The sequence below is a fragment of the Phyllostomus hastatus genome, unplaced genomic scaffold, assembly GCF_019186645.2.
Source record: "Phyllostomus hastatus isolate PE091 unplaced genomic scaffold, TTU_PhHast_1.1 phas_contig_137, whole genome shotgun sequence".
Taxonomy (NCBI): Eukaryota; Metazoa; Chordata; class Mammalia; order Chiroptera; family Phyllostomidae; genus Phyllostomus; species Phyllostomus hastatus.
Genome location: NW_025333583.1, coordinates 1,106,359 through 1,132,805, shown reverse-complemented (window position 1 = coordinate 1,132,805; position 26,447 = coordinate 1,106,359). Strand labels below are relative to the sequence as shown.

The following is a 26,447-nucleotide window of genomic DNA, read 5'->3' as shown; positions in this document are numbered from 1 at the left end:
ACTGCGGCCTTACACGTGCATTAGCCCAGCGAGTAGACTGGTCACAGAGGGTCCAGGCGGCCACTCAGGAAGGGGCGCAGTCCCTTCACTGTCTGCCTGATGGAAATTTCTTATCTCAAAGCAGGCACTGTTTCTCAGCAGAAAAGAAACAGGGTTTAAAACAACAACAACAACACACTACACTAAATCCTTCATCCGCACCCATCCTTTGAGTCCAGTAAAGCCTTAATCTCCCACTTCTGCCAAATGAGACAGAATCAACCAAATTAACTAGCTACGCCACTGGGTCTGGCGGCGAACACCGTAAGAAAAAAATAGTGTTTCATGCATATGCGACTGACTTCAGAAACCATCTTTTCTCTTTCCGTCTCTCCAGCTTTATCGCTATATAATTAACCCATAACATTGTGGAGGTTTCACGTATAAGTGTGCTGTGTCATAATTTGGTAAACGCGTATTGCAAAAGGTTTACTGCAATCAGGTTAACACCTGACATAATGAGCATTTTGTTACTGCTGCTGTTCATAGTGAGAAGACTGAAGATCTAGCATAGCAACTTTCACATTTACAATATAACCTGATTAAGTACTCACCATGGGGTACATTAGATCCCCCAAACTTACTGATTTTCTAAATGGAGGTTTGTGCCCCCTGGCTGACATCTCCCTGGTAATCATCAATCTGTTCTGTTTTATGCCTCTTTGTTTTTTTAGATTCCTCAGATAAGTGAGGATATGTAGTATCTGTCTTTTTCTGCTTGACTTTTGTTGCCTAGCATAATGCCCTCATGAAACATCCTTCTTGTCCCAGATGGCAGGATTTCCTTCCTTTTGCGGCTGTGTCACAGAGCAGTGCATGTACATACACACCACACCGTCTTTGCCGGTTCATCTGTCCACGCACACTTAAGTTGCTTCCATGTCGCAGCCATTATGAACAACGTCACAGTGAGCATGGGAGTGCAGGTAGCTCCTCATGACAGTGGAGAAATCATATGTTCTCATGACACTCACCGCCAAATGACAAACAGAGCAAGAATGGTTGATAAACCAACACACCTCACGGAACTTTCACGAACATTCCATGAATACTTCATTAGTTCACAATGGGTCAACACCTCAGTCAATTGCCTGGTTTTTTTCTCTCTGTTACACAGGAAAAAAGGAATCCAGCTGATGCCTCCAGCACTGACTTGCTATGGATACACCAGTATCTACTTCGTGATTTGGCAGGGCCCTCCAACGTGGGCCCTACTGGGTTCAGCCAATCATAAATTGTACTGGTGCTGTTTCCTAACCCTGATGGGGATGATAGGAGCTCCACATCCAGAAAAACAATGGGGCCTCAAAGCTCCAGAATGTGAGCTGTGTGGTCTTCAAATGTGTACCCAAACAGACTGTCTTAGGAAGGGGAGGCATCTTTCCTGGTGGCACCCGATGCAAAAGTACTCTACAAAAATGCTTATTAACTATAGTAATACCTAGGGCTCTAGAAAGACCAGTCTCTTGCATGTCCAGTGATTCAAAACAACACTGAACTGGAGTGGAAGTGGGGGTGGGGCAGGAAGAGCGGTACAAGGCATAAAGGCATCTCGCTGAGTCCAGAAGGAGCCTCGGAGCAGCAAGGAAGCCCTGACGCTAAGGACGGACATGTTTTAAGGAAGGAGAAGAGCGATTGTGTGAAAGGCAGAACTGATGATTAGCCTGTGAGCAACAAGCTCAGCTTATGGTTGTTGATTAATGGAAGGAGGTCTGAAAAAGTGGTCAACAAATACGGAACCCAGTTTCTAAGACAACCCTGACTATCCTCACCTCCTAGCATGCATACCCTTGCATACTCCTCTCCCACTCAGTGTGGTCTGGACCTTGTTATGACTGGTTTCTGAAACATCACTTCCAAGTTGAGGTTACAAAAAAAATTTGTCTTGCTTATCCTCTCTTGCTCTCTCCCTTGCTTGTTCAGAGGGAAGCCAGCTGCTACGTGGAGAGGCTCTGGCAGCAAGGAACCGAGGGGGTCTCCTGCAGACAGTCAGGGAGGAACTGAAGCCCTCAGTCCAACCACTGGTGTGGAACTGAGTGGGCTTGGAAGTGGGACCTCCCTCCTTTGAGCTTTCGGATGAGAATGCAGCCCCCGCCAAAGGCTCGGTGGCAACCACAGGAGAGACGCTGAGCCATAGGCAGCCAGCTAAGTAAGGCACAGTCAGATTCCTCAAACATTGTGAGACATGAATGTCTGTTGCATTAAGCCACTGATTTTCAACCTTTTCCATCTCGTGACACACATAAACTTATACAAATATTCTTCAGCACACCAAAAATATATATTTTTTGCTGATTTGACCAAAAAACAGGTGTAAGTTTGATTCATTCATGCCCAATGGCTATTGTTGTGTTGGCTGTTGTCAATTTTTTTATAGGCCATCTAAGGGAAGGGGTCAGGTCCCTGACTCAGTAGTTAGGTATGGGCATGTTGTAATAACTCTTGTAGCACACCAGAAGAAATTGCTACATTAAGCCACTAATTTGGGGGTTATTTTAATGCAGCAATAGATGACTAGTACAACAGAGTTTTCTGATTATTCACTAGTTACTAAAAAGAATCATTTCGAAAATGTAATATTCCTCCCTCTTGGACTTAGCCATATTCCAATGCCCCCAAACCAGCTTCCTATACATAAAAATAGCTCCTCCCGCCTCTTTCTGTGAATTCCAGATAATGGATTGTTTGCCCTCCATTAAAAAATCAATTAAGACTGGTTATTTCTACCTTTCATTTAAATCTATTGGCTAACTATCCTGATCTTCAGGGATATAAATTGACCAAGGAAACCATTAGTACTATCTGACCCCCAGAACAAATTCAGACAAATATTCCCTCCCAATTCTCAGGCCAGCCTTAACCTAAAAGCACGCCCTGCAGTGATGGAGAATACTGCAGCGATGGGAAAGATTAGGTGGCAGGTTCCTCCATCCTGATCCAGGGCTCAGCACAGATCTTCACAGTAAACATATTTCTCCTGAAGAAATGAGCCATAAACTAAAGGCTATGCAGCAGAAAAATTCAACTTCCTTAAGGCAAATGGGCATTTCCTACTACTAAGCATTGCTCGTAATAGTGGTGGAAAAATGCAGAGAAGATGAGGGATTGGGTTTTTTTACATTCCTTAGCTATAGTAAATTAGGTTCGTGATTTTTTTTAAGTCACAAACCATTGCGTATGTCGTCAACTTCAAGTAAAATAAACTGTGCAAGGCAATGTCCTTTTCTGATTCCTCATTAAAAGAAAAGTTGCACTCTAAGCACTTGAGGAAGTCCCAGGAGCAAAATGGCAGAGAGAATAGAATGATTTCTATTCAAATACATTCTGCACGTTTGTATGGATAAGTAGCTTAATCGTGACGAATGTGTTTTAATGAAAAGAACCAGGGGCCCTGAGTGTGTGGAAAATAAAGAGCATTATTGTCATTTATCCTTCCACCATTCTTGACCATAAAACATATTTAATTTCTAACAGAAAAAGATGACATTCATTTCTTACCGGAGGACTACATTTCAAATCAAGTACATTAAATTTTAGTCTGACGTTTCTAATTAGGTATTAATGATTTAACTCTACTATTTCCTGAATCTAGGCAGAGAAATGAGCAAAGGCTTGAACCCAATACACTGTAATGATTAATACTCAAGGGCTGAAAGACAATCAGTAATAAACAAAGTAACAATAAAGACAAGCAGACACTTCCATGCAAGAAAGGACGGAATTTGTGGATTTATGTCAAATGTCACGGCCTCAATTAAGCAGGTAACTGAAGCTTCATAAACCAGCATGAGCTTCACAAACCAGCAGGAAGAGTTCCATGTTCCATAAAGGAAGCACTTTGTGTGGCCAACTTATCAATATAGGCACGTCAAGGCCATTGAAAGCTGGATGGGCTTCCTATTGTTCTGTCTGAGAAGCCAGAATGAAGCAAGGGAGAGAGGATCCCGGAGCACGAGTAAGCGCCTCAGCTGTTCGCTGCATAGAGCAGACAAAGCTTTTCCCGTGTGCAGAGGACCACACGCAAACAAAGGGGTGCAGGCCTCCCTCACACGACGCTCCGCAGGAGTCCCTGGACCTGAGGCCCGTGGCAGGAAGAAACCACGTGCCTGGAGGAAGGCAAACAAGTTCTCAGCATCCTGGATGATGATGCACAGTAACCGGCCCATTGCCTCCACGGTCATGTCAGTGCAGGAAGCAGCCCTGCCTTCTGTCCTGGACCCTCGGAAGGAGGGAGGGAATTGTGGCAACGCTCACATCAGCAGGTGCAAAGACCAGAGTAACTGGTGTACAAGCTGCTTTCCAAAAGACCTCAGAATTAACAAAAATGTTGTTAAACTGTGATTGAGCTTTACAGAGGCATCCTTGACAATTGTGTATATTTAAGGCACACGACCTGATGCTTTGAATTATGTGTATAATGCGAAATGACCACCACAACGATGCTAATCAGCATATCCATCGCCTCGCATAGGTTGTATTGTTTGTGTGTACTGAGAACCTCTAAGACCTTCCTTCGTAGCAAATTTCAAGTACCACCACGATACCATTGTACACAGTCACCATGCTGTGCGACCGATCTCCAGAACTTTCTCTGGCACCAATGAAACTGTACCCTTGACCAACTTCTCATTCCTCCCACCCGCCCCCCCCCCCCCGCACCACCACCCCAGGCCCTGGGAGCCACCGCTGCACTCTCTGCTCTAATGATTTTCCCTATTTTCGATTCCACTTATAAATGAGATCATGCAATATTCGTCTTCTTGCGTCTGGCTGACTTCGCTTCCCATGATGACCTCCAGGTCCAACCCTGTTGTTGCACGTCTCTCACCGTCTCCCAGGATTCCCCGGGCCGCTTTCTCCAGTGCCCGCCCATCAGCAGAAACCCAACGGAAACCACTGCTCTCCGAAATGGGTTCCGGGAGCCTCTTGTAAAGCTCCCTGCCCATTATCTCCATTCACGTTCACTAAAATGCCCATTTGACTACTGGATGATCAATGAACCAAAACTGGAGAGGAACCAAGACACGCTGCAGCCTGAAGCCTAATGTTCTACCCACATCATCGTTTCCCAGTACAGAACTGGACAAAGAATCTCTTCCTCAGGAAAACAAAGATGCCAGTGGCTGCAGACATTTCCTTGATTTTCTATGGTCTCCACTTCCCCTTGCACAGTCCCAACAGAGCTCAGGTCCCTTTGGGAGTCCAGGGGGTTCTGCTGTGTGCACAGGGGAACATATTCCACCCCTGGGCCAGAATGTTCCTGCTAGGCTGGGCAGGGGAGCTAAGCCTGTCTGACTGGGGGAGCTCCATGCTTTTGTTGAACACACTAAGACCCAATGTGTTGAGTAGGAAAGGAAGTGGAGAAAAAAGAGGTAAAGGGGAACAATCGGGGAATGGGAAGAAAGGGGAAGGACAGAAAAGGGACTGGAGGAAAGGGTGAAGTAGGGAGAAAAGGTGAGGACAAGAAAAAGAAGGGGGAGGAGAAAATGCAGCTTCCCTGTACCAAACACTCTCTCAGAATACACATAATTTTTTTATTTTTACTTTATTTTTTCCATTACCATTTACCCCCCTTGTGCCCTCTTCTACCTCCCTCCACAATCATCACACTGTTGTCCAAGTCCACGAATCCTTTCACCTTTTTGCTCAGTCCTTCCACCCCCTTAGCCCTCCCTCCCGAGCTGTCGCCCTGCTCTCGGTCTGAGTCTGTCCCTCCTCTGCTCATGAGTGCAGTTTGCTCACTGGATTCCACATAGGAGTGAAATTATATGGTATTTGTCTTTGTCTTATTTCACTTAGCATGATGTTGTCCGGGTCCACCCATGCTGTCGCACAGGGTAAACTCTTCTCTTTTACAGCCGAGCAGTATTCCATGGTGATAATGTGCCACGGCTTTTTTTATCCACTCATCTACTGATGGACACTTTCAAATCTTGGCAATTGTAAGTAGCACCGCAATGAACACAGGGCTGCTTATACTCTTTCCAATTAATGTTTCAGGTTCCTTTGAATAAACTCCCAGAAGTGGAATTGCTGGGTCATAAGACAGTTCCATTTTTAATTTTTTGAGATAACACCACACTACTTACTATAGCGGCTGTACCAACCTTTTTCCCCATCAACAGTGCAAAAGGGTTCCCCTTTCTCCACACCCTCATGCACACTTTGTGTTTGTTGATTTATTGATGACAGCCATTCTGGCAGGCGTGAGCTGATACCACATTGTGGCTTTAATTTGCATTTCTCTGGTGATTAGTAACATTGAGCATCTTTTCATATGTCTATTCGCCATCTATGTGTCCTCTTTGGAAACGTGTCTATTCAGGTCCTTTGCCCATTTTTTAGTTGGATTGTTTGTTTGTTTGTTTGGTGTTGAATTTTGTAAGTTCTTTATAAATTTTGGATATTAACCCTTTATCAGATATATTGGTAAATATGTTCTTCCATTCTGTGGGTTGTCTTTTTATTTTGTTTGATGGTTTCCTCTGTTGTGCAAACACTTTTTAGTTTGATATAGTCCCATTTGTTTACTTTTTCCTCTGTTTCCCTTGCCTGAGGAGATGTATCAGAAAAAATATTGCTATGAGCAATGTTTGAGATTTTACTGCCTATGTTTTCTTCTAGGATTTTCATAGTTTGGGGCCTAACATTTAAGTCTTTAACTCATTTTGAATTTATTCTTGTGTGTGGCATAAGAAGGTGCTCATTTCATTTCTCTGCGTGTGTCTGTCCAATTTTCCCAACACCACTTATTGAATAAACTGTCTTTAGTTCATTCTGCATGCTTGCTTTCTCTGTCAGATAAAGGCCTGGGTTTATTTCTGGGCTCTCTACTCTGTTTCATTGACTTACATGTCTGTGTTTATGCCAGTACCATGCTGTTATGATTACTATGGCCTTAAAACCCTGAATAGCAACAGCAATCTTGAAAAAGAACAAAATTGGAGGAATCATCCTACCAAATATCGAGTACATGTATTCTTAATCTTGCTGGCACATCATTGTCAAGGCACTTAGCCTATCTTCAGCCATACTTCAAAGAAACAAAAAAGGATACAGTGTCCCAAACACCTCTTCCTTCACAGGAACAACATAATCATTAGTTATTGAGTCAAATGCCGAAGCCTAAAGACAAAGCACTATGGGTTAATGAGCTAAGTGAAGAATCTATTTACCCTGCAGATACAATGAAAAATAACATTCTGCTTCTTTCCTAGACTGGAATTTTCCATATTTCAGATAGTGCTAATCTTAGTATCTTTCTCTTCCAGGAACATATGTTGTGACCTGTTGAACAAGAATTTAAAAAAATAAAAGATAATGAAACAAAAAAACACCTAAGTCTAAATATCCCAGCATTGAGAAAGTCTCTTGTACTTTATGCACACAAATCTTGGTCTACCAATATGGAGGTTACACTAGCGAATGAACCATCTTGGCTGTAACAACTGGCAGTTAGTTGTTATTAAATCTCAGTGCTTGGCCAAAACTAGATGAACTGCATTTCATTTTGATGTCTTTAACATCCCCACAGGTGAGAATGATTCCTTTCCTTATTCCTCCCAAGATCTGGTAAGAAGGAGCAGTGCCACAGGCGGATTGGTCCAGAAATGAAGACAGCTAAATGTTAACTCTGATCTTCCATCTTAAAAATATCACTCAACCCAACAGGTCTAGGTTCTCTTGCCCACCTCCTGGAGTCCAAGAGGGGAATTTGGTCTAGATCTAAACATGTGACACCTGCTCATCATGTCCTCCTCTTGAGAAAAAAGCACGCATCAATGAATGATCTTGGCACGCTCTTCTGCAAAGCCAACAAGCAGCATCGGTGTCTTTACCAGAGTTCTCCAGGGCCTCTGTCCCCAAGGCCCACTGTGCGCACACCCAGGAGCTATGCAAAAGAATCCCCCGGTTAAGGATTAGAGTTTCTATTTATAGTTACCTTCAAAGACACAGTTACCTTTATCTTCAAATAAATAAATTCAGCGTGACTTATGCTTAATATACAGACAGGCACCAGCCTCCCCAGCCAGACCACATGCTGCTGAATCTCCCGAGGGTGGGAGCTCTACGGTGGAAAGACATTGACCGGGGCGCCTGGCTCACACGACTGCTCAGAGCAGGAAGGTTCCCGTTTGCCCGTCTCTGTGGATTTGCGAGTTACGTAATCTGGTTTCAACAAAACCCAGCTGAGATTCTTACAAACAAATGACAGATTTCAGATAAGAAAAAGAACATCACACACATAACAAGGAAACGGGGGAGCTGATACGTCTTCTTCTCTGGGCATGGGATCTCTCCTACCTCATTCTGGGGTGAAAACTAAGGATCCAATTGGATCCCAGAGGATCAGCTAAACAATACAGAAACAAAGTCACTTGAAATTTGGCTTTACATCCACTATTATTAAAGAGCCTTGCCTACACTAATGGTAATATGAAGCTATCACAATTAACAACATGTACATACAATATCGTTTATTTCAGGCTTAGTTCATTCTTCTCGTATTTCCATTTTCTATATTTAAAATATCGATATATGTTAGTATCCAGTGTATAGATTTAATCTCTATCTCAATAAGGTTATAGTTATAAGTAATGAATGTTTATTTTGTTTAAAAGGATGTATAATTTAAAAGAAAAAATGTATATAGTCACTAGTAGGGAATTTTACTGACCATGAACGAATGAACTAATTTTTCTGTGCCCTAGTGGGTCCCCAAGTTCCCTTCTTTGGCTCTTTTTCTCAGAAGAACTCCAGTGTACACACTGCAGGATGAGTTATCACACACCCCCCGCCCCCTGTTCTTTCCCTTTTTCTGAGAGGTGACCACTGTGAAGGAGGAGGAAGGAAATCAAGATTCTGTGGAGCACACCTGGTTTATGCGGTAGGAAGGACGCCATTGTATCATCAAGATAAAGATTCCTCTGCCTCACAGATGTCTGTGGAGGGCCCCGGAGCCGCCATGGCTTCCCCAGTTCTCATAGGCCACGACTCTTACTGGATGAGACTGCAAGGAAGATCCAAGGAGGGAAAGCATTTCACAGAACCTTTGGCATGAGAACGAGGAAGGCAAAGCAGAGGAGAAGGAACTTTTCCGTACAGGTATGAGGGGCTCTGAACAAACCGATGACTTCTTTAAGGAGAAAAGTCAACACCTGCTTTGCACCATCCCATGAACAGACGAACAGTAACATGTCTTTACAACGATGGACAGCACCTTTCCTGCCCCGACAAATGTTACAGGCACAGCTAGATGATGACATAGGAGAATTCTAGCACTGCTCCTAAGTGTCGCAAAAACAAGTGTTAAAGAGAATGAATTAATCCTTCAGTGTGGCCGGGGTTGGGGGGAATAATTTCGGTAGGATCTTTAGCTCACGACGTAGCTTCCCTGTTTCCCAGGATAATAAACCTCATTTATCCCCATTGCTTCCTGAGTGAAATTATTTCATAATTCCTGGGTTTGGCTTATGAAGATGGCTGGTGACTCATAAATGCCAATCTGACTAATGTCTCATTTAGAGAACTTAGTACACACAGAAGTCCAGACATCATTTTTTCTTGCCAAGAAATGGATGTATAATATTTTCAATAAAAATAAAGAAAGGAACACTCGGCACACCAAGGTACACATCTGTACCTGTTGTCGCAGAGCTTTTTATAATTTACTTGCTGGGTAGTCAGGAGTTGGAATACTCAGAGATGCAGTAAGAATAGCTGTTCATATTTAAGAAAAATGTTGATGACCTTTTAATGATGTGGGTTATTTATTGCCACTTTAACATGCATACCTCATTTGCTACCTTTTGGTCTCTAGTTCATTGACCTTTCCATTCCAACCAAAGGGGGCTATATTTGAATAACAAAAGCATTTTATTTACACAGTTCTGCTCTTAGGAAGAGTGCAGAGTATTTTCTAAATATCCCTCTATATGTGAGGTAAGTTAAGGATCGCTGTTTCTATCTCAGATAAAATTTGAAACAAGGTTAAGTTCAAAGAGCTAAAATGAGCAATTCAGAGAGGGTTTAACAATTCAGAGAGGATCTCTGGGTAAAGCTGGTACGTTGACCTTACCCCACCAAAGAGCAAAGTAAATGAGAGTAACATAGTAGGGGCTTCAACAAAACTTCGAAAGCTTTAGAAATTCCAGTGAGCCTACCCACCTAAGTCGCGTCCTCCAAAGCAAGCTTTAGAAAACGGATACCTGTATCTAACCTATCTGTGTCACAGTTCTTATTTCTTAAATGGTTCCAAAATTGGGAGGAATGTTGGAATTTTACTTAAGTTGCCCTAAAACAAAGAAATAAGAGTCTTCAAACTGAAAAAAAAACCTACCATGTTCCAAGTGGATGAATTCAGGAGAAAATTCACACCAAGACATAGATGACACAGAAGTCACTGGGCAGTGCTTTTGCAATTTTAAGTAGAAATTACTGCTAGTCTATCTTTCCATACCAGGCCAAACTTTCACAAAAAAATGAGGGTAGAATTAAGAAATTTTTAGACATACCAAGACCACAATTTTTACTTCCTGAACATATACTCCAGCCAAACAAAATGTTTTCTAAAAGGCTCCATTTAGAATGGAGTTTCTTACAGATAGCTTTCCCTGCAAACTTTTCTCCAAAGGAAATACTTTTTCTTTAATAATTACTTCTAAAAAACTAATTACAAAAGTAGTGCTTGTTCACTGGTAAAAATTTAGAAAGTGTTAAAAATAAGAAAATCAAAAGTTTGACCCGTAATCTTACTATCTATACATCACTTGTATTCATGTTTTAGTGTGAGCCTTCTCTTACAAATGTTTGCATATATTTTAATTTTGTTTCATTTTACAAAAATAGAGTCCTAATAACATTCCTCAACCTGGTTTTTAATCCATTTAATGTGAACATTTTCCACGTCAGTATGATTTCTGCAGCAGAATCTGTATTGACTGCATGTTTCCATAGGACTGTGCAGCAAAAATATTAGATCTCTTTTAGACATTTGGAATGTCTTTCCATGTATCACTAATAAATCCTTGCTGATCTCCTAAGAGTTTTTAAAGGCAAGCAGTAGGCTAAAGTAGACAGTGACATCACAACTGTCGAGATACAGGAAGATGGAGCCTTGGACGTTAATCCAAAGCTTAAGCTTTGATGGCAAATCTGGTTCCCTGGAGCAGGATGACCATTTCCAGCCACCACCCTCACGCTGGGTGGGCACTGAGAAGTAAACAGTTTGGAGGTGCCAGAGATCCCCAGATAATTCCTCAATGGAAAACTGAGCTTTACTACACCCATCAATCATGGGAAAGAGCGACCCGGGAAAGAAGCTGGAGCTCCTACTCAACAAGCATGCAGGCAGAATAACGCTCTACATTCGAAAGAGTTTCGTCAGATGAAATAAAGACACTTCCCGTATGAAAAGATTTTTAGTCATCGAATAACAAAAGTGAGCTCACGAAGGATAAACAGCTTTGCTGAAGCTACCGGGTCTCTCAATGGGAAGACCAAAGCATAGAATTCAAAGTCATAAATTGGGACTCGCAGCGGAGAAGTTTCCATTACAACCACAAATAAAATATGCTTCCATGCTGGGCACCACAGTGGTGGCGAAAGTAGTCTGTATCTCAAATATATATAGATAAAGACCAACCCTAAAACAATAACACTGGGGCTTCGGCTGTCCCTAGAGTTCGATCCTTTTTCTCTGCTCAACTAGCCTCTGAGACTAGGACACAGTGGTCTGGAGAGTCAGCACCGTGAGCAGGACGCAGAGGGAGAAACAGGCTGAGGACGGTTCGGTGCCCGGTGGGGAGGAGGAACTTCGGGTTTTCATAATGCTTCTTTTCCAATGATCCTTCCTTCTCTCTCTGGTCCTTAAACATCAGAGGTGGGTGCGTATTTACACACGTAAGTTGTGCGTATGTGCCTTTCTCACTCCCTCCTCTTCTCCCAACCCCTTCCAGACTCCTATGGGGCTCCAAATGCACACAGTGGCGAGGCTTCCTTTGGGTGTGGTCCACTCCCGGATCCAACAGACATCTCTCATTTTGCAGGTGTGAATTCACTGCCTCGTCTGAAATCGTGCTTCTCTTGCCCTGTCCTGACCTTGAATAACGGGTTGTCAAATAAGAGACCCAGAATGAGAAGCCTGCAAAGGCAGGGAGCTCAGGATTTCTCCAGTGAATGAGCGTGCCCTCCACCCCCTCCACGTGGCACTGGGTTTACGGGGACTGCCTGCGCAAGGACGCGAGAGAGAGGCCTGTCCTCAGACTGCGGCTCATCTCCCCCAGGCAATGACGTCCTCCCTAAGGGTCCTGGGGGGGTGGGCGGGGCTGCAACAAGGAAGGAAAGGGTCCCCTCTGCTCAGCAATCCGAGGACACTCCCCTTTCCCTCAGGGCCACTGCACTTCCCGCAGGGTGGGGCTGTCTCCCTCCAGGCCAGGAAGCCGATCGTTTCTTGCAGTTGACCCTGTTCTGGTGTCTCTCCAGCATGTCTTTCCCCCATTCTTCCTATTGGACTTGCAGACTTGAAAGCAAGTAAATTTCAATGATTTAAGGTAATTCCTGTTAGGTTTTCTGTCATTCTACCCAAAGCATCTAAACTCATTACCTTGGTGTCCCTGTCAACACCCGGAACACTCTGAGGGCGTACAACATATTCTTGTGGGTAAAGAAAAATGAAAAAAAATAGGAAGAAAAGAGGGAGGGAGAGAGAAAGTCAGAAATTTATAAATCAATAAAGAACAAAAATTGCAGAAAAATAAAACCTTGTCTCTCAAATATGTTAGCTCACATCACCTCCTACCTTTCTGTGTTTGGGAGACAAGCAGAAATGATGTGCTTTGATGTTGACAAGGCAGTCTGAGAAGGAACGAAGAGAAAATAAATGAGAACTGAGTACGACCTCCTCTGAATTTAAGGGAAAATAACCAGTAGAGACCCTGAGACTGAATCTCATTTTATATGTTATCATATATATATATATATATAATATAGAGTCTACCTTGATATCAAAATCAGAAATTTATCTTTTTGCAGGGAAAAAAGGTCTGTAAAATTGGCATAGTTGGATTTGTGCTGTGACCAAAACGGCCTGGGCAGCGGCAGGGCTGCAAAGATGCCCTCAGTGAGCGTGACAACCCGACATAATTAATGTGTCTCCCTTCCATCCTGCTGTGTTGGCTAAAATGAGAAAACATAACTTTATTTCCAATTAGGTACATAACTGATCAAATAAACACAAAGGTATAAGTGTAGACAGTAGATACACGCGATGCTAATTCTCAACATCCTCCCTCTCAACTTATATAAATTAAAATCAGGGACTCGTTAAGGTAAGTGGGAATTCTGGGCCATTTGGTACATGCATGACATGGTAGCATCTGAGGACCGCCTGGCAGGCCATCAGCTCAGAAACTTGTCTTCTCCGTCCCACGAGACCATAAACCGACCGCATCCTCTCTGAGAGCTCAGGGACTACCTGTCACTCCTAACGGCAAAGGATCTCAAACAGAGTAATACAAAAATTGTTATGGTTTAAGAGTCAGGAAGCCCTTCTCAGAAACCAGATTGTTCACTTTTTCTGCCCTGACACATCGGAAGAGGACAGCAGGGCCTTAGAGGGGCTTCTCGGGGGGCCGAGCCCTGGGCCTCACTCAGGAGGAGGGGAGGTGGGGGAGCCAGCGCGTCCTCCCAGGTGAGCTCAGGCCCTCAGGCCCTTGCTCAGACGCCAGCCCCCCAGTCCGCTGCGTGGCAAACCCACCCAGCCCCACCAGTGCCCGCCAGCCCCCACACTGTGCCATCCCCACCCCAGCTCCCACCGGACACGGTGCGCACTCATCTGTGCCACTCACGCTGCTTTCACCACCCATCGCCCTGGGGTTCAGGCCCTCAAGTTCAAAGCAGGGTCCAGGGGTCCCTTGGTGTCAATGACACAGCTGGTTTTTCAGTGCCGGCTCTTGTTTGCCACCGCTAAGCCGGGTGCCTGAATCAAAATCTCTGGGGGGAAAGGTGCAGGGATCTGCCCCTAGGGGGTTCTGGGACCCACAGGAATCTCAGAAGCCCTGGCGATGTGGAGGGGTGGGAGGGGGCACACTCACCTTATTGATTCTGCTTGGCTGTAAGTTGCATTATCCACAACACCTACTCTGATTCCTTTCCCCACAATCCCATGCACACAGCGGCCTGTCACTGACTATTAATTAAATGAATGTTTGCTAACAAGCTGAAGCTGCCTAGGATTGCACTGAGCCGGGCAGGAGGAGGCAGGAATGACAGGCCATTGTGGTGGCTGCAAAATCAGACACAGCGTCTGATCCTGCGAACGGCCCCAGCCAGGGCTCTGGGGGGAGCATCCTCACGGCATGCAGTGGGTTGTATAGCTAAAGAACGCCACTGCAGGAAAAAGGGGAGAAAAAGTGGCAGCAATAGAGAAGAACACACAAAGCCCCAGCTGCCCGCAACATGAATAGCCTGGCAGGGCAACCCCATGAGGACCCACGGAGAATACAGATCAGAGGGAAATAGGGAACCCAAGAGGAGGCGGCGCAGTAATCCGTTTTCAACTCCCCTTTCCTTCGCTTCACCCTGCCTCTCTCTCTCTCTCTCTCCCCAAACCTAAAGGTATGCAAGCACAATCTGGGAGCTGCTGGGCAAGAAGAACTAGTGCTGTGTGACCATGGGGGTCCGGGGTCTCTTATGCTGGCCCTGCAGCTCGGCCCGAGCTATGCCATGCTCATTATTCCTGGCAGGCGAGAGCCCCCAGGGAGAGCTCCTTCTGCAGCTGGCATTTTGTGAGCTAAGTTATTTGCAAGAATCAGAGAGGAAACATTGCACTTTGTTCCAAAGGATGACTGGAAAAAAATGGGGGAGGTCTGGAGATTTTAAACAGAAATATCAAGGTTCAAAATCTAACCCTTTTTGTTGTTGTTGTTTTTTAACAAAAGAATGACTCTGGACACAAATGCAACATTGTCCCTGAGAATTAAAAGCTGTAACTCCAGTACATTTACAGTTAAAATTTAAATGCATAAAGTATATAATAGTATACCAATTGAAGAATGATACATTGGAGGTTTTCTCCTATCCAATAAAACCATAAAGCTGGAAAGCAACTCAAGAGATGTTGCCCAGGTCCTCAATTCCAGGATTACAGTTATCTATGCCTCGAACCTCCTCTTCAAGATTTCTAGGGATGGAGTGTTCATAAAGTTTTTCTGGCCTGGTGGGATGTGTTTTGCACCTGGAAGGGAGAAGTTTTTCTCCATGTCCAGCTGAAGCCACTGCGGTTTCCCCTTTGTCCACTAGCCCCTCCGCGGATGCTAGGGCAACCCCCACTCTCTGTGGCTGCCCTTCTCATCCCCTTCTATCATTTTCAACATCCTTTAAGAAGTAAACTAAATGACCATGACCTGAGGCAGTACACAGGGAATAAAATCAGCCGTGAGTCTTGAACCCTATGTTCCTTTCCAGAGCAATGAGTGTTTATTCTCCTACCAGGTCTCTCTCTCACAGAGTGTGCACGCATGTATGTATATACGCATATACGTAAACACACACACACGCACCCCTCTTCCACGTCTGGATTGGACTGTTAGATCTTTCTACTCTGTAACTGCATTCTTCCCTCCCACTTAAACACACTCTGCAGACTTGAGCAAAGTACGCCTTTCTTCTGAGACTCGGCCCTACCCATGTCATCCTGCTTCCGAGGGGCTCCTTTGTCCTCAACTGGAACACAATTCGAAATGACTGTAGGGCATCTCTAAAGGACAGAGAACCCAATTTAATCTCATATCCATTCTAAATCAAGTGAGCATTTTCATAATTCCTTTAAATCGTCAATTCACCAAAAGCACTGAATCCGATGTGACCGGAGGCCAGGCCCGTGGATCCACGCTTTCCAGCTGAACCGGAGTCCCTGGCAGCAGAGTTACCCTCTGACATCGCTCCTCCACGCAGAAGTGGAATCGCTGGGTCACACGGCAGCTCCATTTGTAATGTATTGCGGACCCTCCATACTGTTCTCCATAACGGCCCCACCAGTCTGCATGCCCACCGACACTGCCCGAGAGAGACGCTGTGGCACGTGCATGGCCAGTGGGCCAGAGAAAGACCAGTTCCGTAGGATTTCACTTACATGTGGAATCTAAAGGACAACATAAATGAACGGGCAAAATGGAAACAGACTCATGAATTCAGAGAACAGACTGGTGGTTGACAGAGGGGAGGGGCACTGGGGGGCTGGGTGAAAAGGGGAAAGGACTGAGAAGTGCGGATCGGGAGGTACGGAACAGTCACGGGGACGTCAAGTACAGCATGTGATGACAACAGCATCGTGATCACTATGGATGGTGCCGGGTGGGAACCCGAAATATCAGAGGGATCACTCTGTAAAGTGTATGATGGTCTGACTACTATGCTGTACACCTGAAACTAACACAAAAATAATATGAAATAGAAACTGTAATTAAAAAATAAAATTTAATTAAAATAAAGTCGCTCTTTTAAATGGCTTCCTATAATTTGCTTGCCTCAATCCCTCCGAGCAGTTCCTCATAGTAATGAAAACAAAAACTCCTTTCCGTGACAACCAGGGTCTCTACACTTGAACTCCCCACCCGACTAGACCACTCACCACAGCCTTCTCAACTTCCTAGCGACACTGGCCCCTTGCTTTCCACTCTAAAGCACACAAGACCGTGTCCCCCTTGGAGAACTAGCACATCCTGTTCCTTCGGCCCACGGGACTCTTCCACAAGCTCTTCACACACTGGCTTTCTCTCCGGCCCATGCTCGTTTCCCTGTGTTTTCTCCTCCCGCCTCTTCCAACCGGCAGTTAGGCCTACAAAGCTGCTGCCAGCCAGGGTTGCTCACACAGCCCCCAGTGTCGGGCAGCCAGCGGGCACCCAGCGCGCATTTGGGGCATGAACGGACCTGTGTGTGTGTGTGAGGCGCTGTGCACCTCGCCATCGCTCCAGACTGCTGTAGGCCCCAAGCCGACCACAGCTATGCAAGGACCCAGGAGAGGACAGAACACCCCGACGAGAAAGATCAACGGACCTTTGCTTCCCCAACCTGGAAGGCAGTGAGGGAAGGAGTGTATAACTCTCCAAGGTTATAAAAGAAATCCACAGGCAAACAAGCATGTTTCCCACCCGTCAAAACTCAAAACAAATTTCTGGTGGCAAAATGTGCAAAAAACTATTTTCTTTGTTACCTCTAAATCGACATCTAGACTCATCGACTCATGTAAAAGAGAGTATCGCATGAAAGAATCCAAAAGGGTACGAAGTCACACATTTCCTTCCCCGCTTTCTTTCTATGTTGGCATCACAGTTTCCATAAACAGGAAATGTTTTTAGTGGATTCTAAGGCATGAATATTAGTATAAATTTTGAGAGCTGAAGCAAAACAAAAATACAAAATTACCCCCAAAGGACTCATAGGGTGCAAGTGTTGAGAAACTTGTTTTGTTTTGTATGCGATAAGATATGTATTATTCAGATGGCAAATACAAAGGGAGGAACTAAATTATCATTATGGACAGAACGTTCACATGAAGTTCCACAGGGCTGTAAAAATATGGCAAGAACACTGTTTGTTTTTACATAGCCTTAAACTTACGTCTTTCACGTTACCCCCCAGATTAGGAAGCATGCTAAGGCATTAAGAAAAATAAAGCGAGACATGAATTCATACCACCAGCACTCAGTGAGCTTCTTTTGTTAGTTGTTGAACGTTTTCATTCTCTAAAAATGCCACCATTGTGAAACGGGCGTGTTAAGTCCTCTCGCCTGTCCCACCAGAGTCTCTGCGGGCCGCGCGCCACGTACCTTGCAGCCGCTGTGAGCCCTGCTCTTCGTCAGGGGCGTGGTGGTGCACAGCTCGATGGCTTCGGGCTCGTGGAAGATGACGGCGGGGAGAGGCTCCTTTTTCAGTGTCAGGACATTCAGTTTAGACTTCAGCATGGTCTGAAAGTGCTGGAAAGCAGGAAAAACAATAAGCCAAATTCAGTGTAAATCATCTGGAAGTGTGCGCGTGCAGGGGCACACACAAGCCAGCAGCAAACTCTGTGTGTCGTTACCCCTGTCTTCACCGAGGAGGCCAAGAGATGGCGAGTGACACAGAGGGGGGGAGGACTGTCGGGACCCTGCCGAGTGAAGGTGTGGGGGAAGCCAGCGCTCCCGCCGACATCGTGAGAGCACGGGCCATGGGAGAGTCGCCACGACCTTGTTCTGAGACGGTCTTCCCGGGTGACATAGACAGATGGAATCCTCGAGATGGAAATCCCTGCTGAATTTCACTAAAGAAGTGAAGACGTTCAAGAGAGGATACTAAAGAACAATTTGGGGGGAAGTTCAGAGATAATGCAAAGGGAAAAATCTGGTGAAAAAGAACGCAAGACCTCTGCATCCCTCAGCTCTGCTATGTATGCCTTGGCTTTGGAACGTTGGGAAACTGAGTATTTCTCAATGAAGTAAATATCCAATCTATGTGCACCTCCTGCTGGTCTGAAATATATGCAGAACTCCAGCATATTGCATCACTGCTATGTCTGCACCCAGTCCAGGCTCCATCTTTGTTTGGTCCAGCACCTTCCACATTGCTCCAACCGCTCCCCACCTTGCCCCCGCGCAGAGGATTACCACACAGTAAGCCAGGAGGATCTTTCTAAAATCTAATGATGACGTGTCACCCCACTGCGAAAACTCTCCCAAGCCTTCCTTTCTTCTCATGGAGAAACTCCAAGTCTGGCCTTTGAGCCCAGGCATGATTCAGGGACGGACCCGCTGCCTCTCTGACCTCATCTCCCACCCCTGACTCCTCACTTGCTTAGACCCAGCCTCAGCGGCCTCTTTACTTTCTGAGAACAAGCCAGACACACGTGCCTTGTAACCTCTGAACATGCTACTCTTGACCTAGGTATCTGCAAGTGTGCTTCCTCGCCTTCTTGTCACCCTATGAGACAGTCCTTCCTTATCCACATCATCTAAAGTAGCATGCATACACACACACGAACATACACATACTTCATGGGCATGCACCCTGTGCAATCACACGGGGTCCCCCGCTCAGGAGGGCTCTATGCTTAGTCTAACGTTCATGGTTTAAAACCCACCATGACTACACCAGAGAGAGATTCAGAGAAAGAATCCTTGATCCCTTTCTCTCTGAACTTGTGTTGTGTAAGCTAAGTCCGATGGAACAGTGGAGTCCCTCGTGAGTAGAAGGATGCGCACAAAGCGTGCCCCCCCCATGTATAAAATTCGATAAGACGCAAAGTGAGTGCAAGGTAGGCATGCTGAGTCTGTGACTCAGTACACACTGCTTCACATGCAGACAGAAGTCAGCTGTGTTGGAAGAATGACCGAGGAACCCTACCATATCCTTCTGGTTCGTATAACTTCCCTGTATTAGGCAACCACTCATGCTGAAAATCATAACACAGGAGGACAGGGACAGGCAGGGTGACCACTGCTCCTCCTCCTTCTGGTCCCTCCTCGCTAATGAGTAAACAAAAGGCAGTGTCCGTGGAATGTCCACGTATTAGAAGTGAAACAAGAACAGGAGAGTTAGTTTTGCAGAGTGCTCCCACTGTCCTGGCAGGAGCAAAACACAAGAGTGTGTACAAACTGGGAAATGAAACTTGTGTAATTTCAGTCATTCAGCTCTCTTATTTGCATTTAAAGTGGGGAATTTGCAATGTAATGATGAATGGTAAATTCATGGTAATAACTTTAAATTTTTCTTTACTTAGAAGAGCATTAAGTAGAAGAAAAAAAACCACCATGACTATTTCAGAGATTCATAAAAGAAAGAAAAAGATTTTGGTTTTAGTACATTTAATGACATTTTTTCCTCAACTTTTTGAATAGAAGACACTCAATTTCCATTTTGTACTGAACCCCACAAATTACATAGCTATATATACTCATCATTGTCTACTCCTTTCCCGATTTATTATTCTTACAACTACATATAACCACTATAAATTTATGTTCTTTTGTTACTTTATGGTCTGTGATCTTCCACTAGAATACGAACACCATAGGAGCAGAAACTGTTTTATGCAATGCCGTATCCCAAGGGCTTACAGCGGTTTACAAGTCCACATAGAATCTACTAGAACTCCAACTGGCCATTCCGATGTCGGTCAGTTTTACATCAACTTGGCTAGATTATCATGCTTCGTTATCAATCAAACATTAAGCACCTTGGCGTTGCTGTGAAGGTATTTTGCAGACGTGATTAAAGTCCATAATCAGTTGAACTGAATGAAGTAAGGGGGGCTATCCTAGATCATCTGAGTGGGACAGATTTAATCAACTGAGTGACCTCAGCTTAACAGTGCACTGAGGCTTCCACGAAGAAGAAACCCCACGCTCAGACAGCCGTTTCCGTCCACGCCTGAGAGTCCAGCCCACCCTTCCGACAGCATCTCCTCAGGACTGGACTCCTGTCTAACCAGCCCCTGCAAACTGCATGAGTCAATTCCTTGAATAAACCTCAATAGCTATCTCCCACCACCTCTCCCTCTCTGATTTCACCCTGACTGACACAGCCACCTTTGAGGACGCCAAGTTGCCAGCCCTGATGCATTTGTAAATAGGAAAGAGGCTTGCCCTTCCGTTTCCTAGGGAGTATTGATTTGTATTTTTTTAAGGTTTTATTTATTTACTTTTAGAGAGAAAGGAAGGGAGGGAGAAAGAGAGGGAGGGAAACATCAACATGTGAAAAATACATTGATCGACCAGTTGCCTCTCGCACGCCCCCAACTGGGGGCCTGGCCCACAACCCGGGCATGGGCCCCAACTAGGAATCGAACCAAAAACCTTTCGGTTCACAGGCCAGTGCTCAATCCACTGAGCCACACCAGCCAGGGCTGACTTGTATTTTTTAAACATGCAATGCAAGTTTTCATATTAAGCTGGGAATCTGTCTTGGTTCTTAATTGATTCCAGTCCAACTGAGGGAGTTGGGAGGAGAAACATGGATCCCTGAGAGAAGAGACGAAGCCGGTTTGCTGTTGACAATAAAGGGGAGAGCATTTACGTCTGAAAATGAGGTAAGGAGCTGCTGAGGACGCTGTCCCTGTCTGCCGTTCTGCTGCAGCTCTAAGAGAAGCCACAGAACCACAGCTCAACTCAGCCTGACTTCCACACAGCAAGTTCCTGAAAATGGCACTAGAAGGGACTCTATTCTCAAAGGACTGGACAACCACCCTGCTCAGAAATGCTGAGACGGTCTTCCTGAACCTTGTTGTGGGACCTAGTGTCTTCGCTACCGGATCTGTCACTAAGCACACAGAGACACTGAAAGTTCCAGACTGGCACACACATGGCCCCTGTGGTGACTTGGCTTGAGAGCCAGTTAAAAGAAATAAACAAACGTTTCAGTCCTGACTGGTAGAGTTCAGTGGATTGGGCGTCATCCTGCGAACCAAAGGGTCACTGGTTCGATTCCCAGTCAGGGCACATGTGGGCCAGGTCCCCTGTCGTGGACACACGCAAGAGGTAACCAATTGATGTTTCTTTCCCTTTCTACCCCCCCTTCCATTCTCTCTAAAAATAATTTTTTTAATCTTTAAAAGAATTTTTTAACTTAATTTGGGGCTAGGAAGATAACAGAGCTCAAATTCCAACTTCAACAAAATGAGTTGTGAAACCCCAGCTACCTAGCTCTTAGGAGCCTTGGCACCCCCAGACAGGCAGGGGCGTCCCCTGCACTCGCTCGCCAGCTTGTTCCTCGCCATGCCCTCACGGAACACCTACCCACCTCCGGCCAGACGCACAGGCACAGCTGGGTCCCAGAGAGTGTTAGTCTCTGCTTAAAAGGGTTTTTTCTCACAGCAGGTGGAGACGGCGACACCAAACGCCAACTGCACATTTTTGTGACAAGTTTGTCAGAAACGCTAAAGAGAGATGGTAAGAATACTGAAAAGCGAAATGGAGAAAATGATCCAATTATTTTTTCTTTAATGGTTTCGTCCTTTTGCCCACTGTGAAAGGACAGAGGTAAAGGGGGGAGTAAAATATGATCTTATTTGATGAATCGTTGAGTCTCCAATACTACATCTTCTTAGAGGGAATTCACATTTTTATGTAAGGCTAACTCTGAGGTGCTCTTGCACATTTTGGGGTGGTAGAAGTGTTACAGCTATACCTGTTTCTGATAAGAACACTCTTCTGCCTCTTTCTTTTGGCCACTCGTCACATTCTCTGTCCCCCTGACACTGGGAAAGAATACGTGACACAGGCTGACCATTGGAGGCCACATGCCCCCAGTCAAAGGCATTGATTGATGCAGAGGGAACTCGAGACTGGCTGAACACGCTCTTCTGAACCATGGCCAGGTAGGCCTGCTAGACTTGGCATGCTGCGAGTCTGGAGCCGCTGCTGACCTTCCCACCTGCCAAGGTCAGCCCGAGAAGGAGACCACACAGAGACAAGGGGTGCAGAGAAGTGGAGCGTCAGAGACTTGGCGTCGCCGAGCCCCTGGATTCAGCTGCGTCTGACTCGGATCCACCCGTGGTCTCACCAAGAATATGAACCAATACACCCCCTTTCGTGCTGTAAACGAGCCTGAATTAGGTGTCTAATCCTTGCAACTACAGGAGCCTCACCAATACAAATGACTTTTTAATAAGAAGTCACCTGTGAAAATTAAATGGAGCCACTAATGAAAAGCAGAGAAAGAATTCATAAATGTTAAACTGCAGAAATGAAAAGCAATATTTTATGTGTGTGTGTGTGTGTGTGTGTGTTTAAAATGAATCTTGCACTTAGTTATTTGAACAGGCTGAGCCTTAATGATAAGTCAGTGAATAATAATCGACCTAAAGAAGGTATTATAGTGCCCAGGTTATTCCGATCTGTGATAAAGCCCTCTGAGCTACGGCCAAAATGACATAAATTCCAAGCCTCAAAGACAGCCACACAGTACCCCCGCAGGGACACCCAATCTGGGGGGCAAGCCGTCCTGCAGGGTCCCGAAGACCCAGAGCTATAACCAGCTCTGTCAGAACCGCGTGCCCTTGTCCTTCCCCAGCCTCAGTTTACTCATCTGTCAACTCTAAAATACTGTGTCATATCACATTGAGAACAATATCACTTGTTCTATGCATGAACAAACAAAAAAAAGGCCATAAAAGAGGAACCTAACAGAGGAGGTCAGCAGAGCTGCCGCTCCCCAGTGAGAGACGCAGCGTGTCAGAAAGAAGACGCGTTATTCATTGTGAGAGAAGGGAAGTGAATGGTGCCGTGGAAAATTAGGGTGCTGCCCCAGACGAATTAAACAAAGCTCGGCTTTCTGCATTTGGTGCTTTATGTGTGACCTTCAAACACAGCTTCTAAATCGAGCCCCATTATGCAGATGGGGTAATGGCTGCCATGCCCTGTATAATTTTACAGTTGGCTTGTCCTACTCCTATTCAGACATGAGTCTCTGACAGCCTAGCAGGCAGGGATTTACATATTATATCAATTCGGGTTGGGTGGATCCCACCTTGGTATTGACTCTGCATTGCGCATATAAAGCATCTTTGGAAGGCGAATTCTGCTTGCTCTTTTTCTAAGATAAACAGACCACAATCCTCACTCACACAGAAGGGAAGGCATTCTGGTTTCAACCCCTGGTTCCTCCTTGCATTCTGAAGGCTGGCTACAAGGGTCTGTTTTAACTTGCAAATTACCGAGCCAGTAATGCCCTAATCAGACTTCAACAGTACTGCAAATGGTCCCCTTGAGAGAACCACAGGGAACAAGTGGGTGAATGAAAGTAGTGGAAAACTTCAGTGCCCCACTCATGCACACGGGTGTACAAAAACCAGTGGGGCTTCGACATTTGTTCGTGATCACACTTCATTTTATTAACTTTGTGGGATATGTAAGAATTCCCTCGGTGGTACTTCCTAACATTGGATAGCACTTACTCTTTAAAAAGGTGCATTCGCGCCCTACCTGTGAGGAAAGGAACAATGGTGATACTCTTTTGTGATCTTTAGTAAGATCTTTCATGTACCACTTTTAATGTAAATTCTTAGATTTTTGCCTTTAAACAGTCATTCTAGCATTTTCACACATACACAGAAAAAAAAACATAAAAGAAAGAAAAATATGTTTCTATTAAATAGACAGCAGAAGTGAATGAAAGAGGGACTTCCCGTCAAGACGGCAGTTCTACCTCTGTGCGGTGCTCACCTCTCACGACCACATCAAAATGATGACAAAACTCCAGAACCACCGCCTGAATCTGGCTGAACAGAAGTCCTATAACTAAGGACATACAAAAGAAGCCATATAAGGACTGGTAGGAGGAGTGGAGGACAAGGAAGCGGGTGGTCCCACACCCAGGAGTGGTTGTTAAAAATCAGGAAAGGTATCTCCACTGCAGAGGTGCCTCCTGAGGAGTCAGGGGTCCAGGCAAGGGCTCCAGTGCCAGGAAAAAGAGTCCCCATCATTTCTGGTTGTAAAAACCATCGGAGATTGGGGCTGAGTGAGACAGAAGCTCATGGAGCCCTCGGTGTTCCTCGTAAAGGGCCCACAGAAGGAGATATTTGCTTCTGCACGCACCAGTGCTGAGCTCCGGTGCCGAGGCGCAGCTTGAAAGGCACCAGGGATATAAGGAGAGGAAATGAATTATCTGGCTTCAGGGCAAAGGCAGGACTGGCAGCTTTCAGGCAGCTTTCACAAAAGTGATGGCAGGAGCCATTGTTCCTTTGTGAGCCCGCCCCCCCCCCCCCCCCCCCCGCAGCCTGCAGGCACCAGATCTGAGTCCCCATCAACCTGGCTCACACTGTTTGCCCCACCCTGGGGATTCCCTGAGCTGAGACCCTTCCTCACGCAGGCACACCCCAGCCACGTCCACTGGATTTTCCACACAAAGAGCCTGTCTTGCTTCATTTTAACTAAATTCACCTTTCGTTTAACTATGTTTTCATGCAAGGGGTTTTGTTTAGGGTTGAACAGTCTCCCCAGTTCTAGCCAGGCATATACAAAATGGCACTATGTGGCTGGAAGGATTAATTTTTAATGTCGTTCATGCTGATCTAGTATGCCAAGAAAAGAAAGACCTACCTACACCAACTTGGCATTTGCCTCATGGCTGCCAATTATTCTAGGAAGTGTCTTATTCAGAAAGTTGCAGCCTAGTTTGAAAAGCCTACATCCAGACACTGATACATTTAAAAGACTGTCTGTGTCTATTAAAGTGATAGCTATTATTAAACGAACTGAAAATCCTCAAGATCACACACCCATACTTATTCAGGCAGTTTTAATTATGGAAGCATTTCTCTGGAATATCACAGATTCCCTCCAAAGATTATGTGGGAGGGGCACAAAAAATAGCTCCCCGTCCACAGAGTTTGCAAGAAGCCCACGAAGCTCGTGAAAGGCTCCCTCGGGGGAGTACATATGTGTATAAGTCATTTTTTTTTGTTACTGATATGAAATATACACACACTTGCTCTATGTTTAGTTTAATTTGTTTCTGTCATCTTCCAAGCCATTTTTCTATATGTTAACAGTTGAACCATTGTGAAACACAGATTACAAGCCCTCAGCTCAAAAGGAGGCACATTTGGCCTATAAATGTTTTATGCGGTTTGCAGACTGCTTGAATTTGAAGAGTAGTTACATATTGGGGTGTATATGATTCAAATGTGCATTTCCACTCATCTTCGTAGATCAGAGGATCTGCAAGAGCAACTTGCATGCTGTCATGGCAACAATTAGCTCTCGCTGGCCGTGCCCTCTCCCTTACATACTCAGACGTGTCCCTCTGCAGCGCGCCAGGGCCCCTCTTCCCCCCACTGCAGCATTCCTCTCCGCACTAAATGCCAGGGACTGTCTTCACAGTCACCGCGTGCGCGGCCGCCTTCACTCCTCTGACCGCTCGTCTGACCCGCACGGGCCTTCGCCTGGCAACCCTGATGGAAAATAGCAAAGGCTAGGAACGTAGAACAAAAATTCCACCCACTCCCGGGAAAAAAAAAAGGTGATATACTGCTGAATTCACACGTATTTATTTTTGTAGTTACTTATTGGATTTATTGGGGGGGACACTGGTTAATAAAACCACGCGAGTTTCAAATGCACAGCTCGCTCACACACCATCTGCCTTCCGCACTGTACGTCCACCGCCCAGATGCACACCTGTGTTTAAATGACGAAAATTCAACTGAAAGAGCGTGGATGAAAGAATAACAGAGAGAAGTGATAATATAAAGAGGCCAACATGTCTGTCTGTCTTTCCACATCACTAGCATGGGCCAGGAACTAGGAATCTATCGTTCTCTGTGTAAGATGTTCCCACACAACCGTGGTGGTGTATCTTGTTCACTGCATATAATTAAACTGCTAAATTTCAGTATTTTTGACTTTCACTTTCAAGTAAGATGGAGCACCAGGGCT

At 45.2% G+C, this 26,447-nt stretch overlaps 1 protein-coding gene across 1 annotated transcript in view; it reads right to left on the bottom strand.

Annotated features, from left to right (window-relative positions):
* Positions 1–26,447, bottom strand: part of PID1 (phosphotyrosine interaction domain containing 1) — a 203,620-nt gene that overhangs the window by 88,549 nt on the left and 88,624 nt on the right. The window contains exon 2 of the mRNA XM_045855769.1: positions 17,868–18,014. Coding sequence (XP_045711725.1) covers positions 17,868–18,014 — 147 coding nt within the window. The remainder of the gene's footprint in view (positions 1–17,867; positions 18,015–26,447) is intronic.